This window comes from Geotrypetes seraphini, chromosome 2, assembly GCF_902459505.1.
Source record: "Geotrypetes seraphini chromosome 2, aGeoSer1.1, whole genome shotgun sequence".
Lineage (NCBI taxonomy): Eukaryota > Metazoa > Chordata > Amphibia > Gymnophiona > Dermophiidae > Geotrypetes > Geotrypetes seraphini.
Window position 1 is genome coordinate 69,189,730 of NC_047085.1, and position 16,518 is coordinate 69,206,247.

The 16,518-nt window shown below is 44.9% G+C and overlaps 1 protein-coding gene across 10 annotated transcripts in view; it reads right to left on the reverse strand.

Annotated features, from left to right (window-relative positions):
* The window catches only part of VPS13B (vacuolar protein sorting 13 homolog B), a 1,237,203-nt gene that overhangs the window by 1,029,678 nt on the left and 191,007 nt on the right, over positions 1 to 16,518 (reverse strand). For all 10 annotated transcript variants that reach the window (XM_033933145.1, XM_033933154.1, XM_033933146.1 and 7 more), the window contains 2 exons: positions 11,892 to 12,061; positions 7,882 to 8,076 (listed from right to left, as the gene is read on the reverse strand). In XM_033933145.1, coding sequence (XP_033789036.1) covers positions 7,882 to 8,076; positions 11,892 to 12,061 — 365 coding nt within the window. The remainder of the gene's footprint in view (positions 1 to 7,881; positions 8,077 to 11,891; positions 12,062 to 16,518) is intronic.

Here is a 16,518-nt window from a genome sequence, read left to right on the forward strand (position 1 = left end):
TTAAGTAGGAGTTAGTTTTTTTAAAAAATATATTATTGAAATACATCTTCTATGATAAGCACTGCACTGGTGAACTAAAATGGGTTTTAATTTATGGTTTTGTTGGTGATTTACAGGGATTGAGCCTTGAAAAAGCAAGCGAGGCGAAACATGTCGGCTTTGACATCCCTCATTAGTGCTGACATCTCTAACCAGGAAGACTTAGCCATATTTTAAGCTAAGTATTTATCTTTATGAGAAAGTATCTTTATAAGAAAAATATAAATAGAAATATAAATAGTGAAAAGCTTTATGAAAAATGTCCCGATGACGAGCAGACACATAAAGCTCAGGACAATGAGAAGTTTGAGTCCTGAGTGGTGCCACTGAGGGTCGGGTAAAAAATTCTAAAAAATTCTAAAAAACGTTTCTGAATATCATATACAAGGTGGTTTCATAGCCTTAAATAAGTTCATATTTTGGCTATATGTATAAATTTTACAAACTGGAACATCCAACAAATGAACAGCAAAAAAGCAGGGTCAAGATCATCTGGCTGTATTCTTAGAAAATGGCCACACAGATGTCCATGCAGAGCAGAAAGGCAGTCTTAGTGCAGTGAATTTTAAACCAAAGGACCCACTTTAACTCTTATTTTATAACTGTAAATCCTCCAGGAACAGAAAAATAATAATGTTCCTGAATGTATCACTGTGGCATCCTCTGGAAAAATCCAAACTACCTTGTTTCCCTGAAAATAAGACACTGTCTTATATTAATTTTGGGCCCAAAAAAGGCACTAGGTCTTATTTTTGTGTAGGTCTTTTTTTTTTTTTTCATGTAAAATGATCATCTCCCCCTTCCTCTCCTCCACCTCAATTCTTTCTATTTCCTTTCTCTCCCCCACATGTGCAGCATCCCTTCTCACCCATCCCCTCTCGCTGCCGCCACATCCCCCCTCCCTACTGACCCTTCCATCTCTCCTTCCAATGCGAACCCCGACCGTGAGTCGAAATATCTGGAAACAAACAGCAGTGTCGGCAGCATAGGCTGGATCGCGACCTGCCCTGCTCATGTCCGGGCGTTCCTCTGCCGCATCACTGATGATGTCATCAGCAACACGGCACGAAAGGGCAGGCCGCGATCACTGATGATGTCATCAGCAACACGGCATGAGAAGGGCAGGCCGAGATCCCACTGCCGTTTGTTTCCAGGTATTTTGGCTCGCAGTCAGGGTTTGCATGGGAGGGAGAGATGAAAGGGTCGGTGGGGGGCGTGCAGGGAAGTGCTGCTGCTGGCGACCAGGGCTTATGTTCAGGGGTAGGGCTTATATTAAGACCTACCCCGAAAATCATGCTAGGGCTTATTTTCAGGGTAGGTCTCATTTTTGGGGAAACATGGTACCATTTCTCTGATCTAAGACAGGAAGTAGCTCAGAGCCAATCCAATGTTTGACCTTTAATCTATTTAATGATTATTGCTCTTCCAGAGACCCGTCCCTTCCCTTTGGGGTTATGTCTTTGGAAGCTATAAGCCAAATCTGATCTCCTAGCTATCTTCATTTGACCAGCCTGTCTCCAATGAGTCACCAAACTAGGCTCATTTTTGCATCCCCTAAGAGCAGTAAACATGTCTCACAGAGTCAAGAGCTTAGAGCCTTTCTTGTGAATAAAAGTCTCTGGAGAGGTTGCAATGTGCCTTTGCCCAGGGAACTAAATCCAAATATGATGCATTAAAACTCAGCACCTACAACTGATTCCATATTTTTAGTGTTTCGATATGTGTCCTGATCTGACTGCATATCTTCTCTATTAGGTCATCAGGTATCAGCACTCTGCCCTGCATGCAATGTTCCCTCTAAGGACCAAGTTCATGTCAGCAAACTTTTTTTTCGTGAGCAAAGAACTGAGTTGATATGAGCAAATATTTTCCATTAAATTACCCTGATGATATTATACACACTATACATTACAAATCAAGAATTAAAAATATAAATTACAAAATTGAAAATAAGATAACATTTTATTGAAAGGACTTAACAGTCTTAGGATCTCTTCTATTAAACCGCACTAGCAGTTTTTAGTGCGGTGAGCCGCACTGATTGGCCCATGCTGCTCCTGACATTCATAGAGTTCCTATGAGCGTCGGGAGCAGCACAGGCCATTCAGCACAGCCCTCTGCACTACAAACTGATAGCGCAGTTTAATAGAAGAGGGGGTTAATTTAACTTTCAGAGGCCAACACCTCTTTCCCCAGGTCAAGACAGTAAGCTGTCCTAACCTGAAAAAGAAGGCTTTGGTCTCTGACAGTTGGTGAAAAGTGTATTAAAATTTGTCCAATAAAAAGATATTTTATTTCTATTTTCCATTTTGTATTTATTAATCTTCATAAACACAGATACCACACTACTTTATCCTGTATTAAAAATAAAATTATTTTTTCTACCTTTGCTTTCTGGCCATTCTGTTTTCCTCTGTCTTAAGTCTCTTGCCAGAATTTTTCTGACTTCCTTGTCTTTTCAGCTTTCTTCAATTTATTTTTCTACCTCTACGTCCTGCTTTAACTCATTCTTACTATCTAGTCTTTCAGTTCCTTTTTTATGGTCTATCTGCAGCTTTCCATTCTTTCCCTCTCTGTCTCTCCTATTTTACTTCCCCTTATACTACTGCCTACTCTGCCTTGGGCACATGGTCGGGTTGGGCCCATGTGCCTCAGGCCCCGCCCCCAGGAGGGACCTAAGGCTCCCGGGCCTATTCTGATTGGCCCATGCGCTTTAGGCCCCACCAGTAGGTGGAGCTTTGGGACAGATGGGCCAATCCGGCCTCATTCCGTCGTTGGCTGCCTGCCGGACAGGCAGGTTTGGCTCCCGTCTGTCCGGCCAACTACACAAAGGTACGGGGAAGGGGGGTGGGGGTGTCGTTGGGGTCGGCCATGGGGGTCGCGGGTCGGCTGGGGGGGCGGTCGGAGGTTCTTGGGGGGGGTGGTCGTTGGGGGGATGGGGGTTTGCGTCGAGGGCAGGAGGGCCTGGGATCCCTCCTGCCCGTAATGTAGTGTGGGGTGGGGGTAGGGGGGTCGCTGTGGCCAGGAGGGTTTGGGCTCCCTCCTGGCCCGATCGTGTCGGGGAGTCGGGGGGGCAAGAGGGCTTGAGCTCCCTCTTGCCCCGATCGTGTCGGGGGTGCCGCGGTTGGCTGGGGCAAGAGGGCTTGAGCTCCCTCTTGCCCCGATCGTGTCGGGGAGTCGGCGGGGCAAGAGGGCTTGATGTCAGAGAAAGGGCGGGACCGCCGGAAGAAGCAGCGCAGGCGCAGGGCTCACAGAAGGGCCGGGACCGCCAAGAGGAAGCAGCAGGTCACCGGTAGGAGCTTCTACATGATAGGGGGGGTCGGGAGGCTGTGGGGGTGCGAGCGGTCCTTCAGGGTGGGGGTGCGGGTGGGAGTGCGTGCGAGCGGTCCTTCGGAGTGGGGGTGCGGGTGCGTGCGAGCGGTCCTTCGGGGTGGGGGTGCGAGCGGTCCTGCGGGGGGGTGAATCGGACGTCGGGGGGGGAACTATGTAAAAAAATTTGTACAACACGCTCACACGTATAATGCGCAAGGTTATGCACGGTTTGTAAAAACCGTGTATAACGCACGCGTTATATGCGTGAAAATTAAAATAGGAGAGACAGAGACGGTTAAATCTTGTTTTTATAAATTACGTCTGATAAGATCCATTTCATCCTTCTTAGAACTAAAATCAGGTAATATCCTTGTCCACTCCATGATCATGTCCAAATTAGATTATTGTAATTCTTTGCTATACAATATTTCCCAAAAAGAAAAGAAAAGACTTCAAATAATCCAAAATACGGCCATAAAACTTATACATAAAGCAAAAAAATATGACCATGTAACACCCCTTCTTATTAAATCACACTGGCTACCTATTAATCATCGCATAACTTTTAAAATAGCATTTTTAGTCTTTAAGGTTCTAATATATAACACCCCTCAATTTATATCTAGAATGATTATCCCTTATCATTCTAATCGAACTCTTCGCTCATCACAACAAGAATTACTTTTGGTCCCTTCACTCAAAATTGTGGGAACACGGAGAAACGATATGTTCTCTGTTTTAGCTCCCCAACTCTGGAACACTCTGCCTCTTTTTATTAGAAAGGAGAAAACTTTTAAAAACTTTTTTATTCAATGATGCTTTTAATGATTAATTTTTCTCTTATTTTACAACCCATCTTTATGTTTTTTTCCTAATATATGTTTTTTTCCTTCAACATTAGAAAATATGTAACTTTTCCCCCCTTTCCTCCCTTTCTCATGTTTGTTTTTAATGTATTATTTAATTATTTAACAAATACGAGTTTTATTGTGTTTTTTTTTTTTAATGTTTTACTAATATGTTTGAATGTTCTCTAAATGTACATCGCTTAGAATGTTTTAAATAGGCGATTCATCAAAAATAAAGTGAACTTGAACTTGAACTTAAAATACGGTACTAGTAAAAATGTCCAAGAGAACATTTTTCAAACTCACTTTCTAGACATCTTTCTGGTCATTTTGTCTCCAGAGCATCTAAATCTTAAAGATTAGAGGCATGTTTTGGGTGGGATTAGGGTAGGCTTAGCAGTTGGACGTTTTACAGCAATAATCAAACATTTTACAAAACGCCCAGGGCACAATTTGGGGATAGATATGTTTTAAAATGAATAAGGGCCAAAAAAGGTAACCAAACTACTAGATGACCACTGAAGGAATGAAAATATGGCCCCACACACACTCCCCAATTGGTCATTGACCCCTACCAACAACCAAATATTTGCATGAAACAGTACTCATTTGTCTCTATGACAGCTGCAGATACTATGGCCAGTCCTAGCAGTGCTGCAAGCAGGTCTCAGGAATAGACTGGTGGGCAGTGCAGTGGACTCCAGTTTCCAGGCCCATATTCCACTCTAACTAGTACATCTGTGGTGGAAAGTGTGAACCCACCAAAAACTCACTGTATTCCCATATAGGTAACCCCTGCATAAGGGCTATTAGGGTGTTCAAGTGGGTGCTCACCTGGGTAGTAGCGATCATCAAACGGTTTGATTTGATATAACGGCTAAAGTGGAGAGCGGCCGCACGATACTTAAAGTCCTAGATTTCAAACGTATGGACTTTAATGCAATGGGAAAGTACCTGAAGAAAGAGCTGTTAGGATGGGAGGACATAAGAGAAGTGGAAAGACAGTGGTCTAAGCTGAAAGGAGCGATAAAAATGGCTACGGACCTTTATGTGAAGAAAATCAATAAAAACAAGAGAAAAAGGAAGCCGATATGGTTCTCCAACCTAGTGGCTGAGAAAATAAAGGCGAAAGAGTTGGCGTTCATGAAATATAAAAAAAACCAAGAAGAGGAGAGCAGAAAGGACTACAGGGTGAAACTGAAAGAAGCCAAGAGAGAGATACGTTTGGCGAAGGCACAGGCGGAAGAACAAATGGCTAAAAATGTAAAAAAGGGAGATAAAATATTTTCAGATATATTAGTGAAAGGAGGAAGATAAAAAATGGAATTGCTAGGCTGAAAGATGCTGGGAACAAATATGTGGAGAGTGATGAGGAGAAAGCAAATGTGCTAAACAAATACTTCTGTTCTGTGTTCACAGAAGAAAATCCTGGAGAAAGACCGAGATTGTCTGGCAATGTTACACGAGAAAATGGAGTAGATTATGCGCCGTTCACGGAGGAGGGTGTTTATGAGCAACTTGAAAAACTGAAGGTGGACAAAGCGATGGGACCAGACGGGATCCATCCCAGGATACTAAGGGAGCTCAGAGAGGTTCTGGCGAGTCCTATTAAAGACTTGTTCAACAAATCTCTGGAGACGGGAGTGATTCCTGGGGATTGGAGGAGAGCGGATGTGGTCCCTATTCATAAAAGTGGTCACAGGGATGAAGCAGGAAACTACAGGCCGGTGAGCCTCACTTCAGTTGTTGGAAAAATAATGGAAGTGTTGCTGAAAGAAAGGATAGTGTATTTCCTTGAATCTAATGGGTTACAGGATCCGAGGCAACATGGCTTTACAAAAGGTAAATCATGCCAAACGAACCTGATTGAATTTTTTGATTGGGTGACCAGAGAGCTGGATCGAGGACATATGCTAGATGTAATTTACTTGGATTTCAGCAAAGCCTTTGATACAGTTCCTCATAAGAGGCTGTTGAACAAACTTGAAGGGCTGAAGTTAGGACCCAAAGTGGTGAACTGGGTCAGAAACTGGCTGTCGGACAGACGCCAGAGGGTGGTGGTTAATGGAAGTCGCTCGAAGGAAGGAAAGGTGAGTAGTGGAGTCCCTCAGGGTTCGGTGCTGGGGCCAATCCTGTTCAATATGTATGTAAGTGACATTGCTGAAGGGTTAGAAGGAAAAGTGTGCCTTTTTGCAGATGATACCAAGATTTGTAACAGAGTAGACACCGAAGAGGGAGTGGAAAATATGAAAAAGGATCTGCAAAAGTTAGAGGAATGGTCTAATGCCTGGCAACTAAAATTCAATGCAAAGAAATGCAGAGTAATGCGTTTGGGGATTAATAATAGGAAGGAACCGTATATGCTGGGAGGAGAGAAGCTGATATGCACGGACGGGGAGAGGGACCTTGGGGTGATAGTGTCCGAAGATCTAAAGGCGAAAAAACAGTGTAACAAGGCAGTGGCTGCTGCCAGAAGGATTCTGGGCTGTATAAAGAGAGGCGTAGTCAGTAGAAGGAAGAAGGTGTTGATGCCCCTGTACAGGTCATTGGTGAGGCCCCACTTGGAGTATTGTGTTCAGTTTTGGAGACCGTATCTGGCGAAAGACGTAAGAAGACTTGAGGCAGTCCAGAGGAGGGCGACGAAAATGTATGAGGAGAGACTGGAAGCCCTGAATATGTATACCCTAGAGGAAAGGAGAGACAGGGGAGATATGATTCAGACGTTCAAATACTTAAAGGGTATTAACGTAGAACAAAATCTTTTCCAGAGAAAGGAAAATGGTAAAACCAGAGGACATAATTTGAGGTTGAGGGGTGGTAGATTCAGGGGCAATGTTAGGAAATTCTACTTTACGGAGAGGGTGGTGGATGCCTGGAATGCGCTCCTGAGAGAGGTGGTGGAGAGTAAAACTGTGATTGAGTTCAAAGAAGCGTGGGATGAACACAGAAGATTTAGAATCAGAAAATAATATTAAAGATTGAACTAGGCCAGTTACTGGGCAGACTTGTACGGTCTGTGTCTGTGCATGGCCGTTTGGAGGAGGATGGGCAGGGGAGGGCTTCAATGGCTGGGAGGGTGTAGATGGGCTGGAGTAAGTCTTAACAGAGATTTCGGCAGTTGGAACCCAAGCACAGTACCGGGTAAAGCTTTGGATTCTCGCCCAGAAATAGCTAAGAAGAAAAAAAATAAAAAAATAAAAAAAATTTAAATTGAATCAGATTGGGCAGACTGGATGGACCATTCGGGTCTTTATCTGCCGTCATCTACTATGTTACTATGTTATATGTTACTATGTGTACCTAGCACCCTTTATGTGATGCTCACAGTAGTGCCCATAGGGTGCTTCACTGCTCTGCTGGCATGTTTGTGTGGCCAGTCCATTAAAAATTCTGGCTCCTTCTACATGCAAATGGTTGTTTTGGACACTTTTGATTTGGACTTTTTTTTTTTTTTTCAATAATGGCAAAAAAAAATTAGCTGAAAAAAAACCATCTAGGCGGGCCATTAAAAAAAAAAAAAAAAAAAAGTTAAATATTTTGTAGGTTCAAAAATGACCATTTCTTCTGCCCAATATTTGGATATATTGTGGAAAACATCCAAAGTTGGACTTAGACAGCCTATCAAAAATCCCCTCTATAAGTCCAAAACTTCAAACATTGAGTACATGTTAAATTGATTTACCTTCAGATAGCAATGAGCATAACAATGGTGAAGAAGATTATCAGAAGGTTGACTTAAGCTACTGACTGTCTCAACCAGTTGTTCTGCATACATTGGCACAGAGTTCTCAAAATTGATTTTGTCTACCAGTATTTTTATGGCTGGCAAAGGTCGTAAAGGTTGGAAGCTTACAGCATTCAAAAAGCCACTAGAACTCTGGAAAAGAAAGCAAACAGAACATATTGACAATTTTTTTTCCACTATACATCATAAATTGTATACTCTAGAACTGATCAACTTTGTTTTCGATTTTAAAAAAAAAATTGGGGGGGTCTAAAATTTTCTGGAGTAAGATTGGGATTTTTTTAATATACATTTCTCTCTCCATATTCACAGAGGTTGGGGCAGAGCCAGCCCGCAAACATGGAAAAATCGCGAATAACTTTTAGAGCCGACTCTGACCCACCTCCGCCACCCTCCTGGACCTTCCCACACCTTACATGGTGGTCTTGCGGTGAAACTGGGCAGGAGCGATCTTCCTATGCTCCTGCCCCGTGCAGAACCCTCAACAAAAATGGCTACCGTGAGTTTCCGAGGTCTCATGAGACTACAGCGGGAATTCACGGCAGCCATTTTTGTTGATGGCTCAGCACGGGGTAGGAGCATAGGAAGCTCACACACAGCAAATCAGTGTAAAAGAAGCAACAACAAAAATCTTTAAATGCACTTTTTCCAGTAATGTCAATAAATATGGTATTTGATATCATATAAACCTAAATACTATTTGAAATATGATGTCTACAACACTGCAACGTAGTCTCTTTGAAGGAACAGGAAAGAAGTTTATGTGAATTTTTATGCTCAGAGCAATAAAATAAACAGAAATATCACCTAGGGCCAAAGGACTTACCGTATTTTCGCGGATATAACGCGCGCGTTATACGTGATTTTACGTACCGCGCATACCCCTCGCGCGTTATATGCCTGAGCGCGGTATACAAAAGTTTTTAAACATAGTTCCCACCCCGCCCGACGCCCGATTCACCCCCCCAGCAGGACCGCTCGCACCCCCACCCCGAACGACCGCTCGCACGCGCTCCCACCCGCACCCGCATCCACGATCGGAGCAAGAGGGAGCCCAAGCCCTCTTGCCCGGCCGACTCCCCGACGTCCGATACATCCCCCCCCCGGCAGGACCACTCGCACCCTCACCCCGAAGGACCGCCGACTCCCCAACAATATCGGGCCAGGAGGGAGCCCAAACCCTCCTGGCCACGGCGACCCCCTAACCCCACCCCGCACTACATTACGGGCAGGAGGGATCCCAGGCCCTCCTGCCCTCGACGCAAACCCCCCTCCCTCCAACGACCGCCCCCCCCCAAGAACCTCCGCCCGTCCCCCAGCCGACCCGCGACCCCCCTGGCCGACCCCCACGACACCCCCACCCGCCTTCCCCGTACCTTTGTGTAGTTGGGCCAGAAGGGAGCCCAAACCCTCCTGGCCACGGCGACACCCTAACCCCACCCCGCACTACATTACGGGCAGGAGGGATCCCAGGCCCTCCTGCCCTCGACGCAAACCCCCCTCCCCCCCAGCCGACCCGCGACCCCCCTGGCCGACCCCCACGACCCCCCCACCCCCCTTCCCCGTACCTTTGGAAGTTGGCCGGACAGACGGGAGCCAAACCCGCCTGTCCGGCAGGCAGCCAACGAAGGAATGAGGCCGGATTGGCCCATCCGTCCTAAAGCTCCGCCTACTGGTGGGGCCTAAGGCGCGTGGGCCAATCAGAATAGGCCCTGGAGCCTTAGGTCCCACCTGGGGGCGCGGCCTGAGGCACATGGGCCAAACCCGACCATGTGTCTCAGGCCGCGCCCCCAGGTGGGACCTAAGGCTCCAGGGCCTATTCTGATTGGCCCACGCGCCTTAGGCCCCACCAGTAGGCGGAGCTTTAGGACGGATGGGCCAATCCGGCCTCATTCCTTCGTTGGCTGCCTGCCGGACAGGCGGGTTTGGCTCCCGTCTGTCCGGCCAACTTCCAAAGGTACGGGGAAGGGGGGTGGGGGGGTCGTGGGGGTCGGCCAGGGGGGTCGCGGGTCGGCTGGGGGGGAGGGGGGTTTGCGTCGAGGGCAGGAGGGCCTGGGATCCCTCCTGCCCGTAATGTAGTGCGGGGTGGGGTTAGGGGGTCGCCGTGGCCAGGAGGGTTTGGGCTCCCTTCTGGCCCAACTACACAAAGGTACGGGGAAGGCGGGTGGGGGTGTCGTGGGGGTCGGCCAGGGGGGTCGCGGGTCGGCTGGGGGACGGGCGGAGGTTCTTGGGGGGGGGGGCGGTCGTTGGGGGGGGGGGGTTTGCGTCGAGGGCAGGAGGGCCTGGGATCCCTCCTGCCCGTAATGTAGTGCGGGGTGGGGTTAGGGGGTCGCCGTGGCCAGGAGGGTTTGGGCTCCCTCCTGGCCCGATATTGTTGGGGAGTCGGCGGTCCTTCGGGGTGAGGGTGCGAGTGGTCCTGCCGGGGGGGGGGGGATGTATCGGACGTCGGGGGGGGGCATCAGGCTTTCAGGATGGGGACAGACCTTCAAGGGGGGACAGGACTTCAAGGGAGGACAGTGCACGGAAGTCAGGGGGGGTGAACGGAGAGTCGGGACAGGCACGGAAAGTCAGGGCGGGCGAAAGGAGAGTCGGGCAGCATGCGCGTTATATGCCTGAGCGCGGTATAGAAAAGTTTTTGTACATATCATCGTGATTTCTGCGCGCTATACCCCTGTGCGCGTTTTACAATGGTGCGCGTTATATCCGCGAAAATACGGTAATGGTGATAGCATTAATGCAGGAGGTATCTCGCATCCATACAGAACATAAAGAATATGCATAGGCATTGTAATCCAATATAATGATGGCATTATAACTTGTAGGTAAGTCATGTTACCATGCCAATCAATATGGCTTAGATTATGTTAGTAAACTAAATAAAAGGTGTTAGCATGTCTAAATAAAAGGTTCACTGTATCAGTTAAACAGAAATATCACCTAGGGCCAAAGGACTTAATGGTGATAGCATTAATGCAGGAGGTATCTCGCATCCATACAGAACATAAAGAATATGCATAGGCATTGTAATCCAATATAATGATGGCATTATAACTTGTAGGTAAGTCATGTTACCATGCCAATCAATATGGCTTAGATTATGTTAGTAAACTAAATAAAAGGTGTTAGCATGTCTAAATAAAAGGTTCACTGTATCAGTTAAACAGAAATATCACCTAGGGCCAAAGGACTTAATGGTGATAGCATTAATGCAGGAGGTATCTCGCATCCATACAGAACATAAAGAATATGCATAGGCATTGTAATCCAATATAATGATGGCATTATAACTTGTAGGTAAGTCATGTTACCATGCCAATCAATATGGCTTAGATTATGTTAGTAAACTAAATAAAAGGTGTTAGCATGTCTAAATAAAAGGTTCACTGTATCAGTTAAACAGAAATATCACCTAGGGCCAAAGGACTTAATGGTGATAGCATTAATGCAGGAGGTATCTCGCATCCATACAGAACATAAAGAATATGCATAGGCATTGTAATCCAATATAATGATGGCATTATAACTTGTAGGTAAGTCATGTTACCATGCCAATCAATATGGCTTAGATTATGTTAGTAAACTAAATAAAAGGTGTTAGCATGTCTAAATAAAAGGTTCACTGTATCAGTTAAACAGAAATATCACCTAGGGCCAAAGGACTTAATGGTGATAGCATTAATGCAGGAGGTATCTCGCATCCATACAGAACATAAAGAATATGCATAGGCATTGTAATCCAATATAATGATGGCATTATAACTTGTAGGTAAGTCATGTTACCATGCCAATCAATATGGCTTAGATTATGTTAGTAAACTAAATAAAAGGTGTTAGCATGTCTAAATAAAAGGTTCACTGTATCAGTTAAATTATAAGATTTAAAATGTACTATTTAAAATACACAAAATGATAAAATATAAATCTAAATTCATGTTCAAATATCATACCTTTTCACCCATAATTATAGGCAGCAATTGATTCAACAGGTTGAATTCAGCCATAGTGACTACAATGGTGCATTTAAGAATGGTGATACATGTCAGTCGAGTGGGAATAAATTCCTCTAGGGCAGCCACTTCTTCTGAAGTAGGTAAAGACTTATTTTCCTCCTCAAAAGCTGAAGAATAGATTACAAGTTTTAGTGGTGTACTTTTTTTTGATTCAATAAATGTTTATTAAAAGTTTAACAAGATAAACAGAAGCGAAGCGAGAAAAGTGTTCATATAACAGCAAAGAACTAGCAAAAAAGCTTGCTAATACAGCAGGTTCCTAATCCTAGACAGTAGTATCAATAACCCCTCACACACACGCCCAACCTAATAACTCTCAAAATCAGAACCAACCCAACACATTCCCCCCCTACCCCTGCAACCTGACCAATTCTGACCATGGAAACACCCAGTTGTTTCTTCAAGGTGCTCCCGCATATGCATTTCTTCCCCCCTCCCTCTCCCGAACCAATACCACTCAGAGGTTCGTAAAAATGTTGTAAAATTTTGTTCCAAGTCCACCGCTGTTGAACATAATGTCCGTGCCATTTGGCTGCCATCAATTCCATCTGCATCGACATGTGTAGTTTAGTCATCCAATCCTCCAAAGTAGGCACCCACCTACTTTTCCAGTGTAAAGCAATGAGACACTTAGCTACTGCCAGCCCCATTTGCAGCAACCGGATCCGCCACTTAAAAGGTCTCTCATTGTACAGCCCCAGAAAACAGGTATGAGGCAACAGGAGTACTGTAGTTTGTGTTCATGGTAGTCAGGGCATCCACCACCACAGTCCACAGTCCATAATGACAAACTAACATAACAAGATCCATCTCAAGCCCCAGTTGCAATTCACTTTACCCTTTAGCACCTACTAAAATGGCCATACAACTCCTAATATACTCCTAAATGTCCTGACAACTCATATGTAATCCGCCTTGAATGTAACAGTTGAATTTCCAAACAGGCCCACCATATATGTAAAAACGTTCCCCTATCCGATACATATCACCAACAAATATCAGAGGCCTGAGGGTATATAAAATGCAAGCGCTCAGGGGAATAATACCAGTGAATTAAAACTTTATAGGCATTCTCCTGTATTAAGATACAAGTGGAAGATTTATATACCTCTCTACACATATAGGGGCCCAATCTTCCCCTGTCAATGTACCGGCCATATCATCTCTGCATGTAAATATATTTAACCAACTCCTGGCCCCTTAAATAATGATAGAGAATAGAAATCAGTCTTAGGACACTCCCCAAAAGCAACCAAAGATTTTCAAAAGCCTCTGCCATTATAGGAGAAACTCCCTCCCACCCCAAAGACACAAAAAAAATAAACCAACTCCTGGGAAGGTCATTTTTATCTATCAATTCACCAAACTGTATCAGTTTATCCTCCCTGGAGAACATCTCTAAATATGACCAGTCCCTTGTGTTCCCAAAGTTCAACGCCCCCCCACCCATCCCCTCCCACTGAAAATTTAGACTCCCTCCATATAGAAGCTAGAGTAGAGACCATCCCCAGTCCCTGCCACTTACATTGTAATGTCACCCACAGCTGCATGAAATGCCTCATAAAGGGATTGTGTAAACCACATAATCTATCCTCTGCTGAAAGAGAGGACCAAAGCCAGTATTTCAATTCACAATGTGGAACGCAGAGGGCTTATATGCCGCTAGAGACCAATCTAACAAAAATCTCAATTGTGCGACCTGATAGTACCAAAGCAAATTAGGAAATGCTCTATCCCTAATTCCCTCACTGTCCAAAGAACTCTCTGAGATATTCTCTGGTGCCTCCCCTTCCAAAGGAACATCTATGGGAAAGTCTGAAGCAAAAACAACAAGCATGGAAGCATGTTCATTTTAATCACGGAAATTTTCCCCCACCAAGATAACCACAACCTGTGCCATTTCTGCAAATCAGCCCATACCTCCCTAACTATCCGAGAATAGTTCAATTCATAAAGCTGTAATAAATCTTTAAAAAACTGTATACCCAAATAGCGAATACGCTGTTTTACCCAACAAAATGGGAAGGAATGCGATAACCTTTGTTCCTCTAAGTCAGACAAACTGACTTCCATAAATTCTAATTTATCCATGTTGGCCTTAAAACCAGCCAAATCTCCATATTGACTAAATACATCCAGTAAAACTGGCAGTGTTAATCCAGGATCCAGCTGCTATTTAATATATTTATAAATGATCTAGAAACAGGGACGAAGTGTGAGATAATAAAATTTGCGGACGACACCAAACTATTTAGTGGAGCTCGGACTAAAGAGGACTGCGAAGAATTGCAAAGAGACTTGAACAAACTAGGTGAATGGGCGACGAGATGGCAGATGAAGTTCAACGTTGAGAAATGTAAAGTACTACATGTGGGAAGCAGAAACCCGAGTACAGCTATACGATGAGAGGGATGTTATTGAAGGAGAGTACCCAAGAAAGGGACTTGGGGTAATGACAATGAAACTGACGGCACAGTGCGCAGCGGCCACTAAGAGAGCGAATAGAATGCTAGGTATAATCAAGAGGGGTATTACAACCAGAACGAAAGAAGTTATCCTGCCGTTGTATCGGGCGATGGTGCGTCCGCATCTGGAATACTGCGTCCAATATTGGTCACTGTACCTTAAGAAAGATATGGCGTTACTCGAGAGGGTTCAGAGGAGAGCAACCCGTCTGATAAAAGGTATGGAAAACCTTTCATACGCTGAGAGACTGGAAAAACTGGGATTCTTTTCCCTTGAGAAGAGGAGACTTAGAGGGGATATGATAGAGACTTACAAGATTATGAAGGGCATAGAGAGAGTAGAGAGGGACAGATTCTTCATACTTTCGAAAAATAAAAGAACAAGAGGGCATTCGGAAAAGTTGAAAGGGGACAGATTCAAAACGAATGCTAGGAAGTTCTTCTTTACCCAACGTGTGGTGGACACCTGGAATGCACTTCCAGAGGACGTAGTAGGGCAGCATACAGTACTGGGGTTCAAGAAAGGATTGGACAATTTCCTGCTGGAAAAGGGGATAGAGGGGTATAGAGGATTACTGTACAGGTCCTGGACCTGTTGGGCCGCCGCGTGTGCAGACTGCTGGGCACAATGGACTTCAGGTCTGACCCAGTGGAGGCACTGCTTATGTTCTTATATAGCAGAATATCATCTACAAAAAGTACCAATCTATGCTCTATCCCTCCCATCCAAACACCCCGCAAGTTAACCTATTCACATATAAAAATTGCCAAAGATTCTATATATAATGCAAAAAGTAATGATGAGAGAGAGCACCCCTGTCAAGTACCTCGTGCTATGGAGAAAAAATTAGTATAGGACCCATTAATCTTAATACAAGCTTGAGGGGAAGCATACAGCACACAGACCCACAGACCAAGCATCCCACCCAACCCCATTGGTATACTTTTATATTAAACCTCAAAACGATGGTTGGGGAAAGAGATCCAAGATGGCGATCTGAGACAGGACGCGCTGAGCTGCGTGTCCCAGGACTGTGCTTCTTTCAATTTTCTTAACGGTAATTACTTACCGCGATGCCGAAGAGACGGGGCCGGAGTGCCGCTTCTGCCTCGCGGCGTCCTGGAGCCCCGGGTCTCGGGAATATTCAGGATTTACTGCGGCGCATGCAGGAGGTCGCAGTGACGTCGGATGGCGGCCCGCTGACAACACAGGGAGGCGAAACCAACGTGGATGTTCCTGGGCCCGACACTACACTGAGCCCCGACGTTAGGGCACCGCCCCCGCAACCCCAGACGACCAGCTCTCCCAGGGGCGGGGAAACCCCGGATTCATTGGTTTTCTCCTCTCCAGAGGCAAGGGAAGAGTTACTGGAGAGCTTGGAGACTGGGGCCCACTTTTCCAGGGCCCCTATGGAGGTACCTGGGGGAATATCATCTCAACATGAGGGGGAAGGGCTGAAGACACCCCCCGAAGGACTTCAGAACGGTGAGCACTCTACACCTACACAAACCTCAATTGAACTGATTAAACCTGCAGAAGTGACTTTAGACTCTATCTGGGACTTATTGGCTGGTTTTGTTAAAAAAATTACTCCTACACTCCAACAAATTGAAGGGAAAATTAAGGAACATGATAAAGAATTGAAGGATTTAAGGAAAGAAACGAATATTTCTAATTTATCTGTTCAAAAAATGGAAAAAGAAATTGTATCATTGAAACAAGTTCAAGAGGCTTTAGTTAAAGATAATATTAACCTAAGGAAGAAGACTGAAATGCTCGAGAACAATTCACGCAGTAATAACTTAAGGTTAATTAACTTTCCAAGACTCAAGTTAGTAACACCTAGAGAAATGCTAAAGAGATATCTAGTAGAGAACTTAGAGATACCCGAAGATTCATTACCACCATTTTCACGGGTTTATTATTTGCCTGATAAAGAACAAAATCAACAACTAAAAGAAAAACCCTCAGATCAAGAACTTCCAAATATATCGCAGATCTTAGAAACATCTGAGAAGGATTTAGCATCACCAGCCACCATGATTATTACTTTAGCTTTGCCAATTGATAAAACATGGTTGTTAAAACTTTTCTTTAA